This window comes from Fusarium poae, chromosome 4 (assembly GCF_019609905.1).
Source record: "Fusarium poae strain DAOMC 252244 chromosome 4, whole genome shotgun sequence".
NCBI classification, from domain to species: Eukaryota; Fungi; Ascomycota; class Sordariomycetes; order Hypocreales; family Nectriaceae; genus Fusarium; species Fusarium poae.
Genome location: NC_058402.1, coordinates 1,239,243 through 1,257,693, shown reverse-complemented (window position 1 = coordinate 1,257,693; position 18,451 = coordinate 1,239,243). Strand labels below are relative to the sequence as shown.

The 18,451-nt window shown below is 46.0% G+C and overlaps 4 protein-coding genes across 4 annotated transcripts; 1 reads left to right on the top strand and 3 right to left on the bottom strand.

Annotated features, from left to right (window-relative positions):
- Positions 1–7,239: 7,239 nt before the first annotated feature.
- On the bottom strand, positions 7,240–8,343 carry FPOAC1_010514 (uncharacterized protein; the record flags this gene model as incomplete). The annotated part of the gene is made up of 1 exon (XM_044854903.1): positions 7,240–8,343. The coding sequence occupies one exon, from the start codon at positions 8,341–8,343 to the stop codon at positions 7,240–7,242; it is 1,104 nt and encodes a 367-aa protein (XP_044702216.1).
- Positions 8,344–11,545: 3,202 nt separating this feature from the next.
- FPOAC1_010513 (uncharacterized protein) lies at positions 11,546–11,874 on the top strand (the record flags this gene model as incomplete). Its single annotated transcript, XM_044854902.1, has 2 exons — positions 11,546–11,565; positions 11,619–11,874. 2 exons carry the CDS (start codon positions 11,546–11,548, stop codon positions 11,872–11,874), a joined length of 276 nt encoding a protein of 91 aa, XP_044702215.1.
- A 494-nt stretch (positions 11,875–12,368) lies between these two features.
- Positions 12,369–12,695, bottom strand: FPOAC1_010512 (uncharacterized protein; the record flags this gene model as incomplete). Its single annotated transcript, XM_044854901.1, has 1 exon — positions 12,369–12,695. One exon carries the CDS (start codon positions 12,693–12,695, stop codon positions 12,369–12,371), a length of 327 nt encoding a protein of 108 aa, XP_044702214.1.
- A 1,651-nt stretch (positions 12,696–14,346) lies between these two features.
- On the bottom strand, positions 14,347–15,475 carry FPOAC1_010511 (uncharacterized protein; the record flags this gene model as incomplete). Its single annotated transcript, XM_044854900.1, has 2 exons — positions 14,347–14,940; positions 14,996–15,475. The coding sequence occupies 2 exons, from the start codon at positions 15,473–15,475 to the stop codon at positions 14,347–14,349; spliced, it is 1,074 nt and encodes a 357-aa protein (XP_044702213.1).
- Between the last annotated feature and the right edge of the window lie 2,976 nt (positions 15,476–18,451).

Genomic DNA, 18,451 nt, shown 5'->3' with positions numbered 1-18,451 from the left:
AAGAATGAGGGTAACAACAGCTCAGGGAAGCGAAAGTGCCTGAAACTGCGCTGCAGATACAGTTATGAATGAATGTGTGAGTGAGTGTTGAAAAAAAATGAAAAAAGAGAGGACGTGCCCAGCAGTTCAGTGACAGTGTACGAGGACGAAGAGAGAAGAAAAGTAGAAAACAAAAGGAGTGTGTGGAGGGGATTCAAGAAGAAGAAGTATCCGCATGTTGGACGAGGATTAGAGGTGGAAGGTTCTTTGTGTGCGAACAGGGGTAGGGGTACCTAAAAGCGCATCCAGGACAGCGCTCCATAGGTTGACAGTTGGTCTGCCACTGCGAGACCACTGCGAAGCACTTGATGCTAGGCCTGTCAGCGGGCGGGACCAATCCAACGCGCGAGTGCATGGACGTTGATTTAGAAATCTTGGCTTCAACCATGAAATCCATTTGATCAAAGGATACTGACGATGGAGCCTCTAACGCTCCACTGTTGAAGGCTTGGCTTGGCTTAGCTCAACCCATTCAGGGGCAGTCCAATCCCTCAACCGCCAGCCCAAGGCGTTTTCAAACATATCTACATAGTTACAAAAAGTCTCTAGTGCAGCAAGACTATGAAAGAGGATTGGCTACAATATTGGCGCCACATCTCACCACATGGCTAAAAGGAGGGAGGCCAATTCCTCATCGACTCTGTTCCTGAATATTTATAACAACTAACTGATAAATGAATGGGGAGAGAGAGTAATACACATGAAACGAACGACAAGACTAAGCGGTAAAACTCAGCAACATTATTGGGCATTGGCCCTCATCATTGGCCATTCTTTCTTCTTTCTTGCGGGCCTCGAAGCGTACCTGCATTCAAAAACCGGGTTGCCTTGTCCTCGGCCACAGCCGCTACAGTTACCGCCCAAGCTACTGGATGAACCAGGGGTTTTCCGACAGGGATTATAGCGCTCTAGTTGAGGGTCAAGGAGAAAAGGGATCCCTAGTTCAGTTGAGGCTATTCGTGGTAACAGCTGACATTGCAGTGCGTGCGTGCCCAGAGTTTGTCAAGGCCCGCCCGAGAGCACAGCAGATAGAGAGATGCGCTGGCAGTCACACCGGTTATCCAAACCGCCAGTCATTCTTGAGCGTTGGAGATAAAAATCAGTTAAGGCCGCAGTTGCGCCTCATCTCTGGTGCCACACTTGTTCTTCTGCTCAGGACGATCGTGATGCTGTACCATGTAGGTTGCACCATCATCGTTGCTTGTCTTGCACAAAGAACACCCCGGCCAGAGAAGAAGGAAAGGAAGAAAGAATGAACGAACGAACGAACGAAGCGAATGGAACAAAAAGACGTTGAACTCTGAACAAAGAAAACCCGGCGGCCCCGCAACAGATACAGATTACAGGGTCACCATCTAGGGTAAAGTGCCTGCAGATCGTGACATGGCCTGAAACAGCAGGGGTCTTTTTGGTGTAGCAGGGGTTGGGTTAGGCGTATGTAGCAGTCGGTACTGGTGAAGGGCTGAAGTTAATCTGAATGATCGGGATAGGATGGTTTTCTAAAGAGATCAACAAAGGGGATCAACCTAAGCCTGTTGTTGCTTAAGTCAGTTTCCAAACTGTCAACATCCGTTTAGAGTCAACTCATATGTATACCATTCTAGTCTGTCTCTGTTGACATCGTCAGCATTGACATGTCACATTGAAAATGTCAGACTCTGATCCTTGTCCTTGTACCATCTTGAACTGCGCGGGTGTTTCAAACAAACAAACAACAAATCCTTCCTCTCTAACTTGTCAAACCTCGACTACTCTGTTGAATTCCAAATCCTAACCTCGACTACCTTTCAATAGTACTCACATAGTTCTCTGTAGTCAGGAGGAAAAGCTATTCTAATTAAACTTATAATATCGCGTGGCTTTGGCGACTCGCAAACTCGCAGGAAATACCGTAAAAGTGCTGAAACACGCTAGCAAGCGACCCCTTGACCAGTCAATTCCAACCAACTTTTCTTTCTGTTCTTCCATGTCAGTGGCTTCTATCCGTGCTTTACTCTGACAAAGACTAACAACGTCAGCTTCAGCTTTATTCAGCAATTACTGATGTTCTTGTTATTGTTTCAATAAAACATCTTCATCATGTTAATGTCCTAAGTTAACCATGTATCATGGCCCGAGCTTCTGGTTTTTATCTTCTCCATGTACTCTGTACCCGACTTGAGAAACCATCGCTACCGTCAATGGATGTTGATATCCTTGAAATAATACCAGCAGTTATGCCGTCTCAGCTACCACCATTCATTCATGGGATGAACTCAATATTTCTCTAAAGTTTCAGCTTCCACTAATTACAGGCATTGTTATAAAAACGAATTAGTCCAGTTACGCTTTCCCATGTTCCCATTCTCTATGATCATAAATACCGTCACCCTCGAATCAAATATGTTAGAGTCTGAAGGAAGTGAGAACTTCCGAGGGTCATTATTTATCTTTCACTGTATTTGAAGAATATTGTGCCACTAAATCTGAGGCCAATATATAATCTGAACTGGCAAGTTCCACAAGCTCTGCTTTGTTGCAGATACGAGCCAACGTCCATATGTGTAGTCTCTATTCTCCCATTCTAGCACGCACCATTCTTAAATAGCCATGCGGACCTTCGTCACTTGCTTTGCAATCGCATACTTGATAGCCGTTGGCTAATGTCTGCACCACCGTTCCTATTGAACATATAAATGCTGTTCTGTCTATAAATGAACCGTGAGAAGTACGACCAGGTTTTAAGCTACACAACCTCGTTTCGCCCGCAACTTACAGTATCGTATCAAGTTCTTCATATACTTATCCATGCAAGCCAGCCAGCTCAAGACCGGGTAACTCCCTTCAGTGATCAATGCGTGGTCATGCGCATTGTCCATCCTTAGGTGACGATAGCTTCGATCAAGCACTCACCCGCTCTTATATCATCGGCATACCGCATCTCCCTCCGATTGATTACCCCCACCGCTCATGCAAGCTGCCGGAACCCGCTCGTGTCTATTTTCATGTGTTTGTTCGGCCAGATACGATCAGACCTAGTGCCTAGATGGCAATTGTAGCCGTGGACTCACCGTCATTTCATGCAGTCGCGTTGTACCAAAACCACACGTGCCGGGATACTAAATGCAACTACCCGTGCTCCAATTCCTACACTTCTTTGACGAATGCAGTGTTCTCTATGTTGGCGAAATATGTATCTATCTGCAGGGTAAGTGGTTGACGTGGGGACGTTTGACAACATGTGTCCTGGTATTCAGTTCATACAGAGAAATTAGAGGATGATATGGGAAACACAAGTTGTCAGAAGCTGTAACTACTTTGTTAGTGATCCACTGAGAATATATATGTTGCGGCGATGAGTTTGCGTGTTCTTTGCCCGGTCTGCTGCAGATGTTAATGACATCGTCTAGAACGAACTGCACAGAAATACTTATGATTCTTCATTTTTTTCGTTACGGGTGATCACAGTTCCTTGTGGTATCCATAGTACGACTGTACATAACATGTCCATCATAGTCTGTAACCATTATGTATGTGTCTTACTGAGATTTGCTTGAGTTAGCGGAGTTGACGACAATCGGTTTGAACTGAAGCACAGCAAGTGTAATTTCAGGACTCAGAGCTCTATATCTCATGTATTGGGACTTGTGGAACCATGTGAGCATAATACAACTGATGTATTAAGCTTGAAACCTATGGACTTGAACCTTTGCATTGAAACTTGTTGAAGTATGTGTCTCAACAGCCACTATGTTTTCAATCATCTCTAGGTACTTTAGATAAAACCCATCATGATAACAATTGTGATGATATAATAAAGATCAAAGTTCAATGAAATACTCCCTTTATAGATAAATCTCATTCCTGATCTTTATTATGAGTAAGAATGAAGCTAGGTCATAGACTCTCTCATCGCTCAAATCCCACGAACATTGAACCATATGGTAGGATAGTAGACTCAAACAATATATCGAGGAGAATTCATCGAACAAATCATAACACGGTCAATCATTAAAGTTACTTGGTAAGTTATGGTGGTTTGTTTATGTAGTTAACTTTTTTGAAAATCCTAGACCATAAGATATCCAGCAAGATAGATCGCGGGACCATGAGTAAATGTCACATAACATCCATTGATGTTTTTCCACTGTTATGGAAGATGAGAGAATATATACAGATAGATGCAACGCGTCTTGATTCTTGATTGGAAACACGGTACAAGCAATACTCCGAGTTCTTTGACGAGCGTCTAGGTATATCCGTTTTTGAATTATGAACGAGTCTCGAGAGCTGTTAAGAAATGTCGGATCTGTACACTGGAACTTTCTATGACACATAGAACGCAGTGGCAACTACCATGGATTGAGAACATGTCCCTGATCACAAACTTGGCATCAAGTGTGCTGAATGAAACCCGCATCAAACCGCCGAGCACTCATGTCGAGGACGTTGGCTGCACTCGACCACTTTAGTCATACCTATAGCTCTATTAAGTGTGTTTTGTTGTAGCTACGTCGATCACTTCTTCCGTTTCTCCGAGCATGTCTCTCAGTGAGGCCCTTCCAGGGTGATTGCTTCTTGTATCTCATGCTCACCATTATGCATAAATGTCTTGGAAAACAAGACAACATAGCAATGAATTGAAATCACCTTCTTCCCGTATTCCTCATCCTCGCATCATCACACATGAGGCCCTTGGTGTTTCTTAGAGCCCATGTCGGCTAGGTAAGCGATAGTAACGACGCCACCAACAAGCCAAGACATTCACACCCAGAACAGCACCCAGAGCCCTTATATGCATGGTTTGACTTGGACCGAGACATAATTGGACCACTAAAGTGCACGTATCAAGTTTCCTGCATATCTGTATGCATGTGCATATCACTCAACGCGCATACAAGCCACAGAAGCCTTCTTGATGCCGTATCCGACATCTTGCCCCACGATTCAATGCACGGGGATATACTCTTGTGTGATGCACATGCAGTCATAACTAGTAAATCTTTCTGGGAGATCCTCATTTCTGACACAATATTGGAGATATATGTATATTTACTTCCTGTTCAAGTATAGAAGAGTGCAGTAAAATAGCGCTTCGCGCCAAGAAGCAAATTAAAGTTGCAGTCTGGTCTGGAAAAACGACTTTGGAAAGAGACGATCGTACGACATGCCAATCGGGCTTATTATGAAATATGCCTTTCTACGGAGACATGCGACTTGGTCATGCGGATTCAAGGAGAACTGACTTTCCCTTGTTAGTTGAACGCCATTTCCGGTCTTTGAGGCCAGATGGGGTTAACAACCCCTCCTGTACCTGTAAAGTTCCAGTAGGCTGTCACTCCTTTTTTCCAAAATAGAAAGGAGTTTCTTTTGCAAGGTCTGTGAAGGGCATGAGTAGAGACTATCAAGATGCCAGCAGCATGGAAGATTCTTTAACTCCAATACATCTCAGAGTATCTCAACTTATACAGAGCCTTGTTTATTAGCATGTCAAATAGCCAGAATAGCTCAGAAAGTTGTAGTAGATCGATCGGATTCCTTGTATTTGTATGTCGCTCGTGCACCAATCAGTGTAGAAAGGATTGGAATGTTGCAGTATGAATATGATATGATCTTTCACATTTCGGCTCAGTCATTCTCCGCAATCGGCCGAGGGCTGCGGCCTGAGTCAAAAAGCAATTCACTCGCAAGACTCCCCTTCTTTTGGTTGTCAGGCAGTTAACGGATGGATCTTCAATAACGTAGAGCATATCGCTTATTCCGGTACGACTTGCAGATCTCCGAGATCTACAATTGGTCAGCAACATCGACAATTATCAACTCCCACATTTTCTTCCCGATACCTTGAAGACAAAAATAAGGCGAGGCTGCTGAGCCCCCTTACCTCGTACTAGTACCAGTTTCTATCAACGTCAGTTGTCGCTTATGAGCGTTGGTCGGGTGAACGGTTCGAGTGGCTCACTTGTCTCTTGAATGGACCAAGATATATACTGAATTGGGTTAGTTGTGATGAGACTGTAGGTATCATGGGAATAATCAGAACTGTTGCCAAGAGCCTCTGAGGGATGCCGATTCGTCGCCTTGTTATGTCTCGTGTAACCAGATGGGACCCTTGCTTGTCTGACTGGGTAGCTAGGCCACCTTTCTCCTAGGCCAAAGCATCCCATCTCCGCGCTAAGTTAGTTGCCGATCAACTTAAAGTAGGGTAGTATTGTGGTTGCCAACCACCAGGATATCCTCCCGGTTTCTAGCATCCCTACCTCCCTCTTTGTTGAGCAAGGCCAGGGAGCTTGAGAGGGTTGAAAATAGCACCGTTGACTTATAAAAGCCACCAGTGGACCTTATCCTCTTCTGATCGAGTGGGTTTCTGTCCTGCACATGCATGTATGAGTTAGGATACTGACATGTCATGTCCAACGACTTATGTACCTTGCTCTTTGTCTTAAATGTAATCTGTTCGTGGACGAACAAGAAAGCCTATTCCCCATATTTTCCTTCGTAGCGGAGTAGTGAAATGCAATTCTATTTCGTAATCCCATATACCAAAGAGCTTGCCTTCCCCTTTCGCATCGTGGAATTCATGCCTGTCTTCAACCTGACGCCTAAGCACTGCAGGCTGCTGGCTTATACGTATTGGACCCAATCGCATCACTAGGTGAATGTCTCGCGGACAACTTGCTCCCATGAATCTCGCTACTTTCGGTTGCTGACTGTTGAGTGGCATGTAGATGCAATGTCTTATTGTCATAGCTGTTTCCAGGGCTTTCTTTGGTGATCATTCGCCCAGAACTTGGACCGACAGCTGAAATGATGAGTACTCCAGTCTCTCTACAAAACCCTTCTTGCATTTGACTCGGTAACCCAGGAAAGCCAGCTCAGTAAGGATCTTAAACACTCATTCGGAAACTAGAGTTCAGAGAACATAGTCAAGAAAGCAGTCGCCTGGGCACTAGCCCTTTCTTCCATTGTAGACGCGAAAGGCGCATGACTTTTGCCAGCAAATATAATACCATTATTTTATCCAAGAAGTGCCTTGCTGGTACAAAGTAAACCCGTTGCTTAACCAGCGTACCGGATTCCTGATTCTGGAACGAGATATAGAAACAGAGAGGTAGCATCCTTGATTTAGAAAACGCCATATTGCGCCAGCCTTGATCGTGTATGCCTGGCATGTATTGTCCCTATAATATCAAATAACGCCGCACATATCACATCGTATACCTATTGTCGTGTAGAGCGCCGCCGTCTCTTGCTTTGCACCGCCATCTCGACTTCGTCTTGATCTCCCTCACTTGAATCGTCATGGCTTCTAGCATTCTTGGACCGATCATTCCCTTTCTTAATGGAAATGAGGCATCCTTGCTCTTTGAGCCGCCTAGTCAGTTTCGTGCTCGCTTGCATGCCTGGGAAGTCCTTTGCCGTGTAGACCGTGAAAACTTCGCTTTGTACTGAAGCAAGATTGGGAAAACGTTTCACTTCCGCTGCGAGAACAGGGTTGACTTTGACCATGCTGAATTTAAGTCGAAATGACCCTGGAGTTCTGCAAGATAAATCCCCAAAGCAGAAAAAAGTTCCTTCTTCGCCGTGCTCATCTTTGCCAACAAAGGAACCGCTTACTAACGATCCCATAAGTCGACGCTGCTGCCGATACTCCTCAGGCATGAAAGATGCGTCACGGGTACCTGTCTCATCGATGATACAGCAGCTCATAACATAATGGGGGTATCGTAGATGTTGGGAAAGTTCATCTTTGGAAAGGCCTGGGCCCTCGATAAGAAGTTGGACGATTGGAGGGGGATCAATCACTCTTCGGTCCCTTTCGCCAAAGCCACACGACCTAGCCGCCACCGGTTGCTGTCGTATTTTAAGGCTGTATGAGATGCCATCTGGTTGTGTGCTACCGTGTATATGGCCCCCGCTACTTCTACCGGGAGCAACAAGACCTGATATTCTCATATGATCCGGTCGTGTTTCGGTAGGAGACATCATAGGACTGGCCAGATCACGCGGTCCACTGACAGTTGTAGCTCTTGGGTCGAACCGATATCCCGTAAAATGTGCAGGCTGCACATCGCTTGTTGCTATGGGCTGGCCATTTGCCAATGAATATGGTTGCTCCCCTGATGCTGAGTGCGATAGTGAAGGGCGGTTCGAGCGTTGATCTTGCCCGTTGCCCAATCTATTGTGATAATCGGCTGTATTACCAGCGGAATAGTGGGAGTGTACCCCAAGCGGCGGCGGGGGGTATGAATGTTGTGGAATAGAGCTCGGCATGTCGGCTAATTGATAGACATGTCCAGTCCTTGGGTGCTGCGAAGGTTGCATTTGTGAAGGGCGACGGTTTTCAGGTGCACCGCCGTTATAGCTTGCCGGATGGCGTAGCTGGTGTTCATACTGGTGTTCATACGAGGGTATGGATTGAGGATGTGCTGAGCCTCGAGGACCGATATACGTGCCCGGGGCCCAGCTCGTGACTGTTGTGTATGGCAGAGGCATGGCTTCCGACATGATCTGGGTGCTCGCTGGTGGTCGTTTAGATATGGGCGGCACTCACAACCTTAAGAAGCATAGATGTCGTGGGGGTCGGAGAGGACTATTATGGAGTTGTAAATGTGGTAAGAAGGGTGCTGGCTATCGAACTTATTAGCTCCGCGGAGGTCGGTGGCGGCTCAGATCGCTTGCGTCGATGGTGAACTTACATAGAGACCAGGTACCCCATACAAGCCCTTCTGCAATGTCCAATGAGGTAGTAGGATGGTTCAAGCCAGAAAGGACAAAAGACGGGAAGGGCCCAGCACGTCGCCCACCACTTCCAGGGAGCCGGCTGTAAGACGGAATGCGGGCGGTTCCACTGTGTGGGCGATGGAGGGGAGTGGCAGCTAGATTGGCACTGTACCCAAAGGTGACATGAGACGCAATTATCGAGTAAATGTACGAGGCCGTCTGTCTAAAGAAACGCTACTGACTATGAGATAAATCAAAGTCTTTATGTGAGACAGGCACGTCAACGGGGGAGACTGGGGTTACTGGGAATGTTGATAAGCACACAACAATGTATGGCAACAAGCATAAGAAGAAGAAAAAATAAGAAGAAAAATGAATAAAAGAGGCGATAAGACACACGCTGTAGTGTAGTAAGCGCCTGGAAGGTATAGTGATGTAGGATTGAGATGCCGTAGGCAACCGGAGTTTTGCGGTGTACAATATGGAGAAGCGAAAGTGGGCGAGTCGTGACTACCACCACACACCCACAGAGAACCGGATTTGGTCTATGCCGAGCCTGAGCAAGCCTGCAGCAGAAATATGACAGCCCAGAACAGGACCTGTATGTACCTAGATAGGACACCATGTACAGGCCAATCCGATAATGACAAGAGGCGAGTCTAGCGCAGGTAGATGCAAGAATGACGAAGAGGTGAAATTACTCACTGCTCATGAACCAGACGCGACGAGATGTATAATGAGCAACGCCGTCAGAGTGCAGCCACGAACAAAAATGGCTCGAAGCCAAGGGTTTCAGACGGCTGAGGCGGACACCATGCAGAAGTGAGTGAACTTTAAATATGGTTGATATTGCCTTGAGGTGTCGGATGAGGACTAATGCCGGCGGAGCTGAGTTTGTCGAATTTGGTGATGATGGCAACCTGAGTGAGGAAAGTCGAAACCGAGTCAAGTGAGTCTGAAAGTGGTGCTCTGTATAAGCCCGAGCCGGAGATATGATTCGATATATGGATTAAAGAACGGTAGTTGTTGATTATGGACAATGATTTAAGGGAAGGGGTAACAGCAGGGGGTAAACCCTGAGCTTAGGTACATACCAAGGTACATAAGGAAGGCTTATTAGACAATTTCCAACCAGTACCTGGTAGAGAAGCTTGCCCTGGGCATGAAATGACCACTTGCATTTCTAGCCTATTTGTTCTCGGACCACAACCAATGTCAGGTACGAACAGACGATAAAGCATGCCTGTGTATGTCGCAAGGGAAAGCACAAAACAGGTGAGTGGCTGGAGCAAAGCAGAACGTTAGCGAAGATGACACTGGACCACAAAGTATGTACTTACTGACTGCATCTCCTAGGTTGCGTACGTAGGCACGCTAAGCATGCAGTAGCGAGTCCAGGATCTTGAACGTCCTAGAACGAAGTGACGGCGCAGATGCAAGGCGAGTGTTCTGTAAGGACCGTACTAGAGGTAGACACGCAGACACGGTAGGGTATCCGTAGGTGGCCGAGGGTCCTAAAATGGGTAGTAGATGGGTATATGTGGACCCAGGCGGGTCGATCATCGAAAATACCTACCATCTGACATTCAGAAACACTCGAGAGTTAGCATAATGATTCAACCAAACTATCATGGCGGTAGCTTAATCACAGAACAGATCTGAATCTAGTAGGTGATGACTCGGAAAGAAAATTGAGAGATGAGATCCACGTAAGGACAGATCAGATCCACTACCAACATGTCATAGGTACTTCTTACCTCAGGAATCAGTGAAGAGGTCTGTGCTCCTTTCCTTGTGTGCTCATTGCAGAAGGCTAGAAGGGCCTATGTATTACTTCCCTTCATAAACAGACGAGTCGTAATGTGTTGTTCTTTCCTGTATTCAACTCTCGTCTGTGTGCCAGGTAACCGGGAAGGGAGACCTCATCTCCTCCCTACCTTGCTAAGACCAACACTTGTATCTCTCGTAAAAGCTACCGCGGTCACTTGCCTAGGTATCTGATCACTACTAACTAACCGCCACTGGAATAGGTAGTCACTGTGCAGACAATACCTGCTAAGCTGATGTGAACTCAATCTCGCAGTAGCTCCTTCGTGTCTAATTAAGGCACCTGCATAGCAAAGCTAACCCAAAGGTTATCTCTCGCTGGCCTCAGCTTGGAAGCCACTGACAGGACTAACTAAAAGTCGATGGCAGCTGTCAACTGCCATCTGTCACGCGCGTCCATACTGTCACACCCAGGTTGACCTTGATACCAGTCTCTGATCTGAATGTCCACGGATCATTTCCTCCAGCTTCACAGTAATGGGTACTAGGGTAGGTAGGTATGTATGAAATGGTAAAGTACAGCAGTGCTCCATAGAGTGCAGCACTAACACTGAAACATTCTAGCCGAACTGATAGACATGTCCAAAAAGAGACAGTGCAGTCCTTGTCTTATGTAGTCGTGTCCTATTATGGTCATCTGCTAAAACTACGATCGGTACATACTTTGATGGTAAAGTTTAGGTACGGATACTTGTTGGCTGTTAGGCGCTCAGAATTGGCGTCAACGCCACCGCGTTTACCATTCTTGCCATGGGCTATCCATACTTAAATAGCTACAGGATATGCGTGGTCCTCGCCAATGCAACCGTTACTTTGTCTTGCGTTCCGTGCCGTTTCATCAACGGGAAGAGCGTTGATTGGCACATCTGGTACGGGAGTATCCCCAACGAACTTGGTTCGCCCACCCTGGAATAGAGATGAGGGAGGCTCGCAAAATTCCTCGGCGGGCCTGTAATGCCAGGAGTGTGTTTCGATGATGCAGCTTTATTATATCCGGTACATATTTTCAACAACATACCAAAAATTCGCTAACTTGTCGCGTTCTAAAGAAACATCCCTCCTCTCTCCTCTCTCTTACCTTTCCAATGTTGTACTGGACATGATTGTGGTGCCACAATTTTGCTTTTTAGCTCAAATACTTGTCAGCTCTTTGCAACTAGTTTCATTTCTGACTCGCGACAAGTCACCTTCCAGTCTACCTGGGCATCACCCACGATTTTCAGCATACCGCATAAGTGTGGACTGTGGTGGTGCGATGCTCGCTCGATTCGCGAGATGCTCCCCATGAACCCGGAGCCTGGGTGAACAACGACGACCAGTCATGCCAATATACATTGGGTATTTGGTTAGTTAGCTACGCACCCTTTCTCACATTCAGTTAAGTCACTGACTAGCCTGCCACTTGATTCGTTAAGATACGGAAATGGGAGCATTTTCCGCGCTCAGTTCTGACCGGTAATCGACTTGGGCCCTAGCCTACCTAGAGTCTATGACATGTCATGTCGTAGAGTCTTATGTCCGGGTACAGATACCCTGTGATTCAATTGATATGGAGCGCGAATGAAAGCCCGCTTTGCCGCCCTACGCTTCGCCCGCTACCGCTAATCCATGACCAAGTTACGATACTTGCTTGCAGCTTAGGATCGCCCAGGCACCACTTTCATAATTGTCATTGCATCGTATAATCACATATATTCGCTATTTGTCTATAGAGTCAACGTTTGGTGGTAAACCATGGGTGGTCAGAGTAAGAACTCACATTGAAATACACCGCTGCATAGTCTTACTTGCATTGCTTGCTAACGAGCCTCATCAGTCATTGGATTCTGAACGCCTCCTTGCATGAGTGCGCCATCCAGTTCCATGGCCTTGGATCGGTTATGTGTACTGTGCGCGGACCCTATGTCGTTGCGGCGGCCTGAGCTCCTTTCTTGGCTACGTTTCACGACATTGGAGATGTCACTCTGACCCAGTGTGCTGGTTTGCGTTGCAATGTGCATTTTGGACATATTCCCAACAGCCGAGGATTGCCTCGGTCGACTTGTATTCAGCATGTTGGGATCCCCCCATGAGCCATTAAGGTTGCTCAAGCCTGTCCAGAGGTGATTATACTCGCTGATAAACATAGCTAATTAACTACTATTTGTGTTGAAGAAGAAAGAATAGTGATCTGAAAAGATTGACCCAGAAGTTCAACACAACAATAATAGCTGAAACCAACACTCGACAAGGTGAACTATGGATCGCCTGCCACGAGGGATCGGGTAAATTATACCCGCTTGACGTAAACTCTAAATCCCAATTTTAAGTTTAAACTAATGTGAGAAGAAACCTGAGCGCCAATCTCGTTGGGTTCATTATAGGTTTGTATCGTTTCGGAATCTAGATGACTCTCATATCGGTAGATGTCAGCTGATTATCCGGTTGATGCTATGTCGAGGCTTGTCACATACGCCAGATGTCATACGAGGTGCGTCAATCGCTCAAGTTAAAGTATTGGACGATGGTTGAGGTTGTTGTTTATCTCGAGGGGACTGTTGGACAACAGACAAGATGAAAATGGGTTCACTGCGAGTCTGAATCTCCCATGTCAGAGTGGACCAGAATCCCAATTCAAGAGAGGATTATTCTCTCACTTCCTCCTGTATCAAACACATGGAGCAGTCAATCAGAGAGGGCACTCACAAGATCCAAGCAAGGAATTGAACCTTTGAGGAATGACCACCTTGATCAAGATGGTTGACATTCATCCACTTTGTTAGACTCTTCTTGACCCAATACTATGCTTATCTATCCTTGGATAATGGCTTGAACATGCCAGGAGATCTATTCCGGTTCCACGACATCAGACGTTTGTCGATGATACAGCCACGAAAGATTTAGTAGGTTTGCTATCAATCAAGAATTTGCCTCTTCCTTCCCGTACTTGGAGCGCATCTGCCACGGTATGTAGCACAGGTTGGAAGAGAAGACAACTGTGGCAAGAAGTACAAACCATTGCATGGGATGAGCTTCGACGCGACCGCTAGGTAACAGTCAATTTCTCATATAGCACATCACAATCATGGGCATAATAATGATTCAGCAGATACTTTTGATATCGTTCTACTCCATTGCCTATGTCCTACATAAAACCGTTTCCTCGAGCTTCATACGCGTGATGAATTATGCTCGCTGTGTAGACAGTTGGCCATCAATATGTTCCATCATCATGTTTCCCTCTTCCTACAGAGAACCGATTTCCCTGTATTCCACGATTTTTCGTTGGTATTCCTGCCGACCCTGAAAATGGTCCCAGTCTATCTATCTATTTATCATGTCCCAGGCACATCTACTCACTCGCCCAAAAACCCGCTGTAACCAATGAATGCCGCTGTGAAGAAACTCCAGGCTGTGTTCGCTTTTTTCTTACTAAAATCAAAACCAATCCTTTCTAGAACCCAGTGAAAGAAGGTGCCAAGTAGATTATGGCAGGAAAAGGGGAAGGAAGGCGTATATCCCTCCTCAAAAATAATATTATAGGTTGTAACATGGCAGAGCGAGTCCACCTTTATAACCGATGGCTTAGTTGTCCGAGCCATATTGGTGAAAGAGAAGAAAAAGAATTAAAAGATTCGAGGGTATCAAGTCATAAAATATGCCAAGTTGCGATCGTGAAAAAAAGCACAAATTCTAGGCACATAGAATTTGCAGTCGTAACGTATTAAAACAAAACCGGTCGAGAATCGGCCGAAAAGAATAAATGCGGTCGAAATGTCGTTGCACAGGATTTGTGTTCTATAACACAGCATTGAATAATGCAACACTGGCGAGAGTGAGTGTCAACCCAACCCAAGAAGGAGCAAATGCATGTCCAACACTGGTTTCTTCTGGGGGCAAGGTGCTGTTGACAAAATCTGGACCGCAAAGAGTGTTGACTTGTCGAGCTGCGGACTCATAGGTAAGGGCAACGGGTTGTGAACGATCTTCGGAAGCGGCGTGGTAGATGTTCATGGTCTCCTGGGTGCAGAATCCGCATGAAGGGTTGGTACTACCAGGAAGGGTGAGGTTGTAGGGGAGATAGTAGAAGTAGGCGTTGGCAGCGGTCGTGGTGTTTGTAACAGCGTTGGCGTAGCAGTACATGTCATCCTTGGGAGTCTGCAGGCAGGTAGCCTTGTACATAACTTCATATGATTTCAAGCCGTTTAGAAACTGCTTGACGATGCTATTGCCCGATTCCATCTCACTCTTGCAGTTCTCGGATGTTGTGAGGTTGCGTGCTGCGGAATCGAAAAAGTCGGTACAGTATGTGACATTGGCTGCGCAGGTTGCATCAAGAACTCGTACGATACTAAGGAGTTGCCTTTGAGCTTCGAAAAAGCCACGAGATGTCTAGGACATTGTTAGAACTTGTGATCTCACAAGCCTCCGCCAACTCTCAACTTACCTGGATCATCATGGAGAGTGGGTAGCATGTTTCGTAGGAAGGATCGGAGAGAACACTGTCGAGGAAGGCGGGACAGTTGCTATCGGATGTAGTTGAAAGTTCGGCAGCCAAGTTTCCATCAAAGGCTTCGGGCAAAGGCGTACTCGTTGAGACGGCGGTTTTGGCGGCACGCTGGATGGAAACCGTGGTAGGCTTGGATCTACTCGCAGTTTTGGAGGGAATTATGGAGCTAATAATCTCATCGTCGTCTTCATCTTTACTTGATTCCTTGCGTCGATATAGTTCTGATCGTTTGGCGGAAGGTATACGATGTCGGTGTCGAAGTGTAGATGACGATGTCTCAGGTCTCGCTAGAACTGTGGAGGTAAGACATGCCAGTAGAAAGAAAAGCGCCCAAGCTATTCTTAAGCGAGGCGTGGGGGAATTTGATAGTCTGGGTCGAATTTGGGCCGTTGAGGCAGGTCGTGATGTTGAAGCCATAGTAGCAAGCGAGAGGGCGACGTCGGCCGTGGAGAAGTCTGGGCGGATTTTGTTTATGTACAGATACTACGCCAATGGTGACAGTGACGAGGCTGTACAAGGGTCAAGTGAATTGGCAGCACAGACAATAACAAGATTGAATGTGTTTCACTTGGATGGACCCAGAATGACACAAAACAAGGAAGCGTAGTGTCAGAGCAGAAGTTGATGGTGAAGCAGCAACTGTAGCGAATGCAGCAAGAAAAAGAAAGAAAAGACTGTATTAAGTGAGTCGAGTAATAGTTGTCGGGTGTTTGTTTGTTTTATTAGTGTTGTTGTTGTTGCATTGCGTATTCAGTAGTGGTCGAGTAGTAGCGAGTGAATAGAGTTGGTTGTGGGTTCATGCGAGGTCCAAACGGTCGAGAACGAGTGTGATGCAGTGCTTGAAGTAGCGATTGCGAGATTGGATTGGTGGCCAGGGGGGTTGAAGTGAGATGAGATGAATTGGGTGGCCCAAGAATTGATTGCTATTAGGTAGATACCTCTGATGATAGGTATCTAGTCGAGGCTTACACGTAGGTAGTTATTGGATAGCGTACGGTAAGGTTGCAGTGACTTCGGTAAAGAGGAAAAGTCTCAGTGCCAAGACAGAATTATTGATTGGGGAAAAAAAACGAGTGACTGATTGCTAAAGATGCAATTGATGTTGAAAAACGATTGTCGAAAAAGGAGTTACCGTTGGAAGATGGGCTGTAACGGTTTGGCGGGTCTAGAAACGAGTGATCGACGCGACCTGAGGCTCAATTGTAACATGAACCCTTTCAGCTGAAAGAACGGCAAGGCAAAGAAGCGCAAAAAAAGGAAAGGAAAGGAAGAGGAGGAAGGAAAACAAGAGGGCGATCTCACCACTTGATGAGAGATTGAATTGAGTGGAGAGAAGCATAGAGAAATTGACAGGGGATAATCAATAGTGACTCCCCCCATAAGGTTAAGTTGGAGGGGGGCTCCGGGGGGTCTTACCTTGCTTGTAATGGTTGATGCTACTCCGTCCATAACACTTGGAAAGAAGAAGAAAGCATCCATTGGAATAGGAAGACAAGGATAATTAAACGCTCCTCCGAGGCTTGCAGTAGTGGCTGTTTAGCGTGACGGTTTATTGATTAGAATCCCAGTATGGTCTATGTTTGTACGTGTGTCACGTAGTAAATCTACAGTACATTACAGTGAGTACTTGATGCCATTGGTAAGTAATCATGAAAGGACTATTGGCAAACGATTACGTGTTGATGGTTTATTAGAGTTGAGAACTATTGGTCTGGTGTTGAATCATCACGATCATGAACCATAGAGAACACTTCAACTAAGCATCTACTATGGACCCAATTCTCAATGTTTCATGCCGGCCCGTCTACCGGTACTCTAGGGAGCCCATTCTCCGAACGGCACTGCATTGCATACGCATACCTGCAGCTACATCACATTCTACCTTGATCTCTTTAGCATATTCCCCGGGTTACACATGCTTAAGCCATCACCCGTCAGTCAGACCATGTTCCTCGCATACGTATACCGCTAGCTATAATACCGACACCTAAGGGAATGAATGACCGGACCTTGATACGTAGGCGAACCAACCGCAAGAAACCGAAAAAGGGGAGGGGAGCCCGGTTTAGACAGGCCAATTTCGCTTCCCCATGGCGGACCAGCCACCATAGGTAGCATCTGTTAGCATAGCCACAAAAATAGCATACATGTCTATGGATAAGTTGATAATCCATACAGGTCATCTTTTCACTACACCCAGGTAGGTAATCACCTCATTCCAGTTGAGCTTTAACCCATACGGTATAGTCTCGGGTCGGTTGAACGCCGATGCATGCAACGCAACCTGTATCATTCTCACCGTTTCGTTTCGATCCCTCACGTTTCGTTTCTTTGAAGTTGACGGTGATAGTGGTTCTCAGCTTCAGGACAACCATACACTGGAACTATAGGCACTGCCACTTGACGGTTGTTCAGGTGAACCATCGACGGTCTTTATTCAGATTCATCCACTTCTAGTACTAAACTAAATCTCTACTGGATCCATGGAGCTTGCTTCTCGCGTTGTACCTTGCAGAATTGATGGCTTTCCGTTTAATTTCCTTGCTTCTATCCAATCACAAACTCCTTTCCCCTGCCAAGAGATCCTTTCCTGGCTTAGGCTAAACTACTATTAGATAGACTACAAACTCTGATGCCATAATTAATGTCAACAGTTACACGCGACTTTCGTTATTGATCATTAACAGCATCTGAAGAGTTTATTCATTATCATTTACTGTCTTTGTCAAATACCAAAACCAAGACAAAACCCCCTCATTCTTTCGTAGCCGCGTGGCATCGGAGAGACAATCAGAGACAATGTCTAAAACACTCGGTGACCCTCATCACCAAATTCACCGTTATCCCCGCTAAACCGTTCAACCCAAGAGGCCGCGTCTACCGTAGTCTTCTACTGACCAGCACTAACCCAAATAGCCAACTTCTGTCACTATCCGTTACTCTCTCTGTATCGACCCGTTCAGCTATTATCGTCGTTCAAATGCTGTGCTACCACTTCCACGACTTTGTCCTACTACCAACAAACTCAATCTATCGAGTCTATCAGCTGCCATGGTCGAGACCGATTCTTCATTCCCTGCTGTGACGATCAATGCTCCTTTTGGTTGCCTCTCCCTGTCTTCCATGTGTCTTGACGAGTACATCAACCTGAGGCATCCTGAATGTCACTGTAGAGAGTCTGCAAGACAAAATAGTTGATTCAAATCATGCCGTCTTAGAACAGTTCCTAGGTTGCTTTTTTTTGTCTTTTAAAGCTCCGTGATCGAGATTTCTGTCATGTCCACATCCCTTGAATTCGACACGCGATAGCCATGTGGCGGGCGCTCTATCACATCGACATTTAGTATCGATCGGCAATTAAAGCATAACAGTGGGATATTAATAGTCTTGACA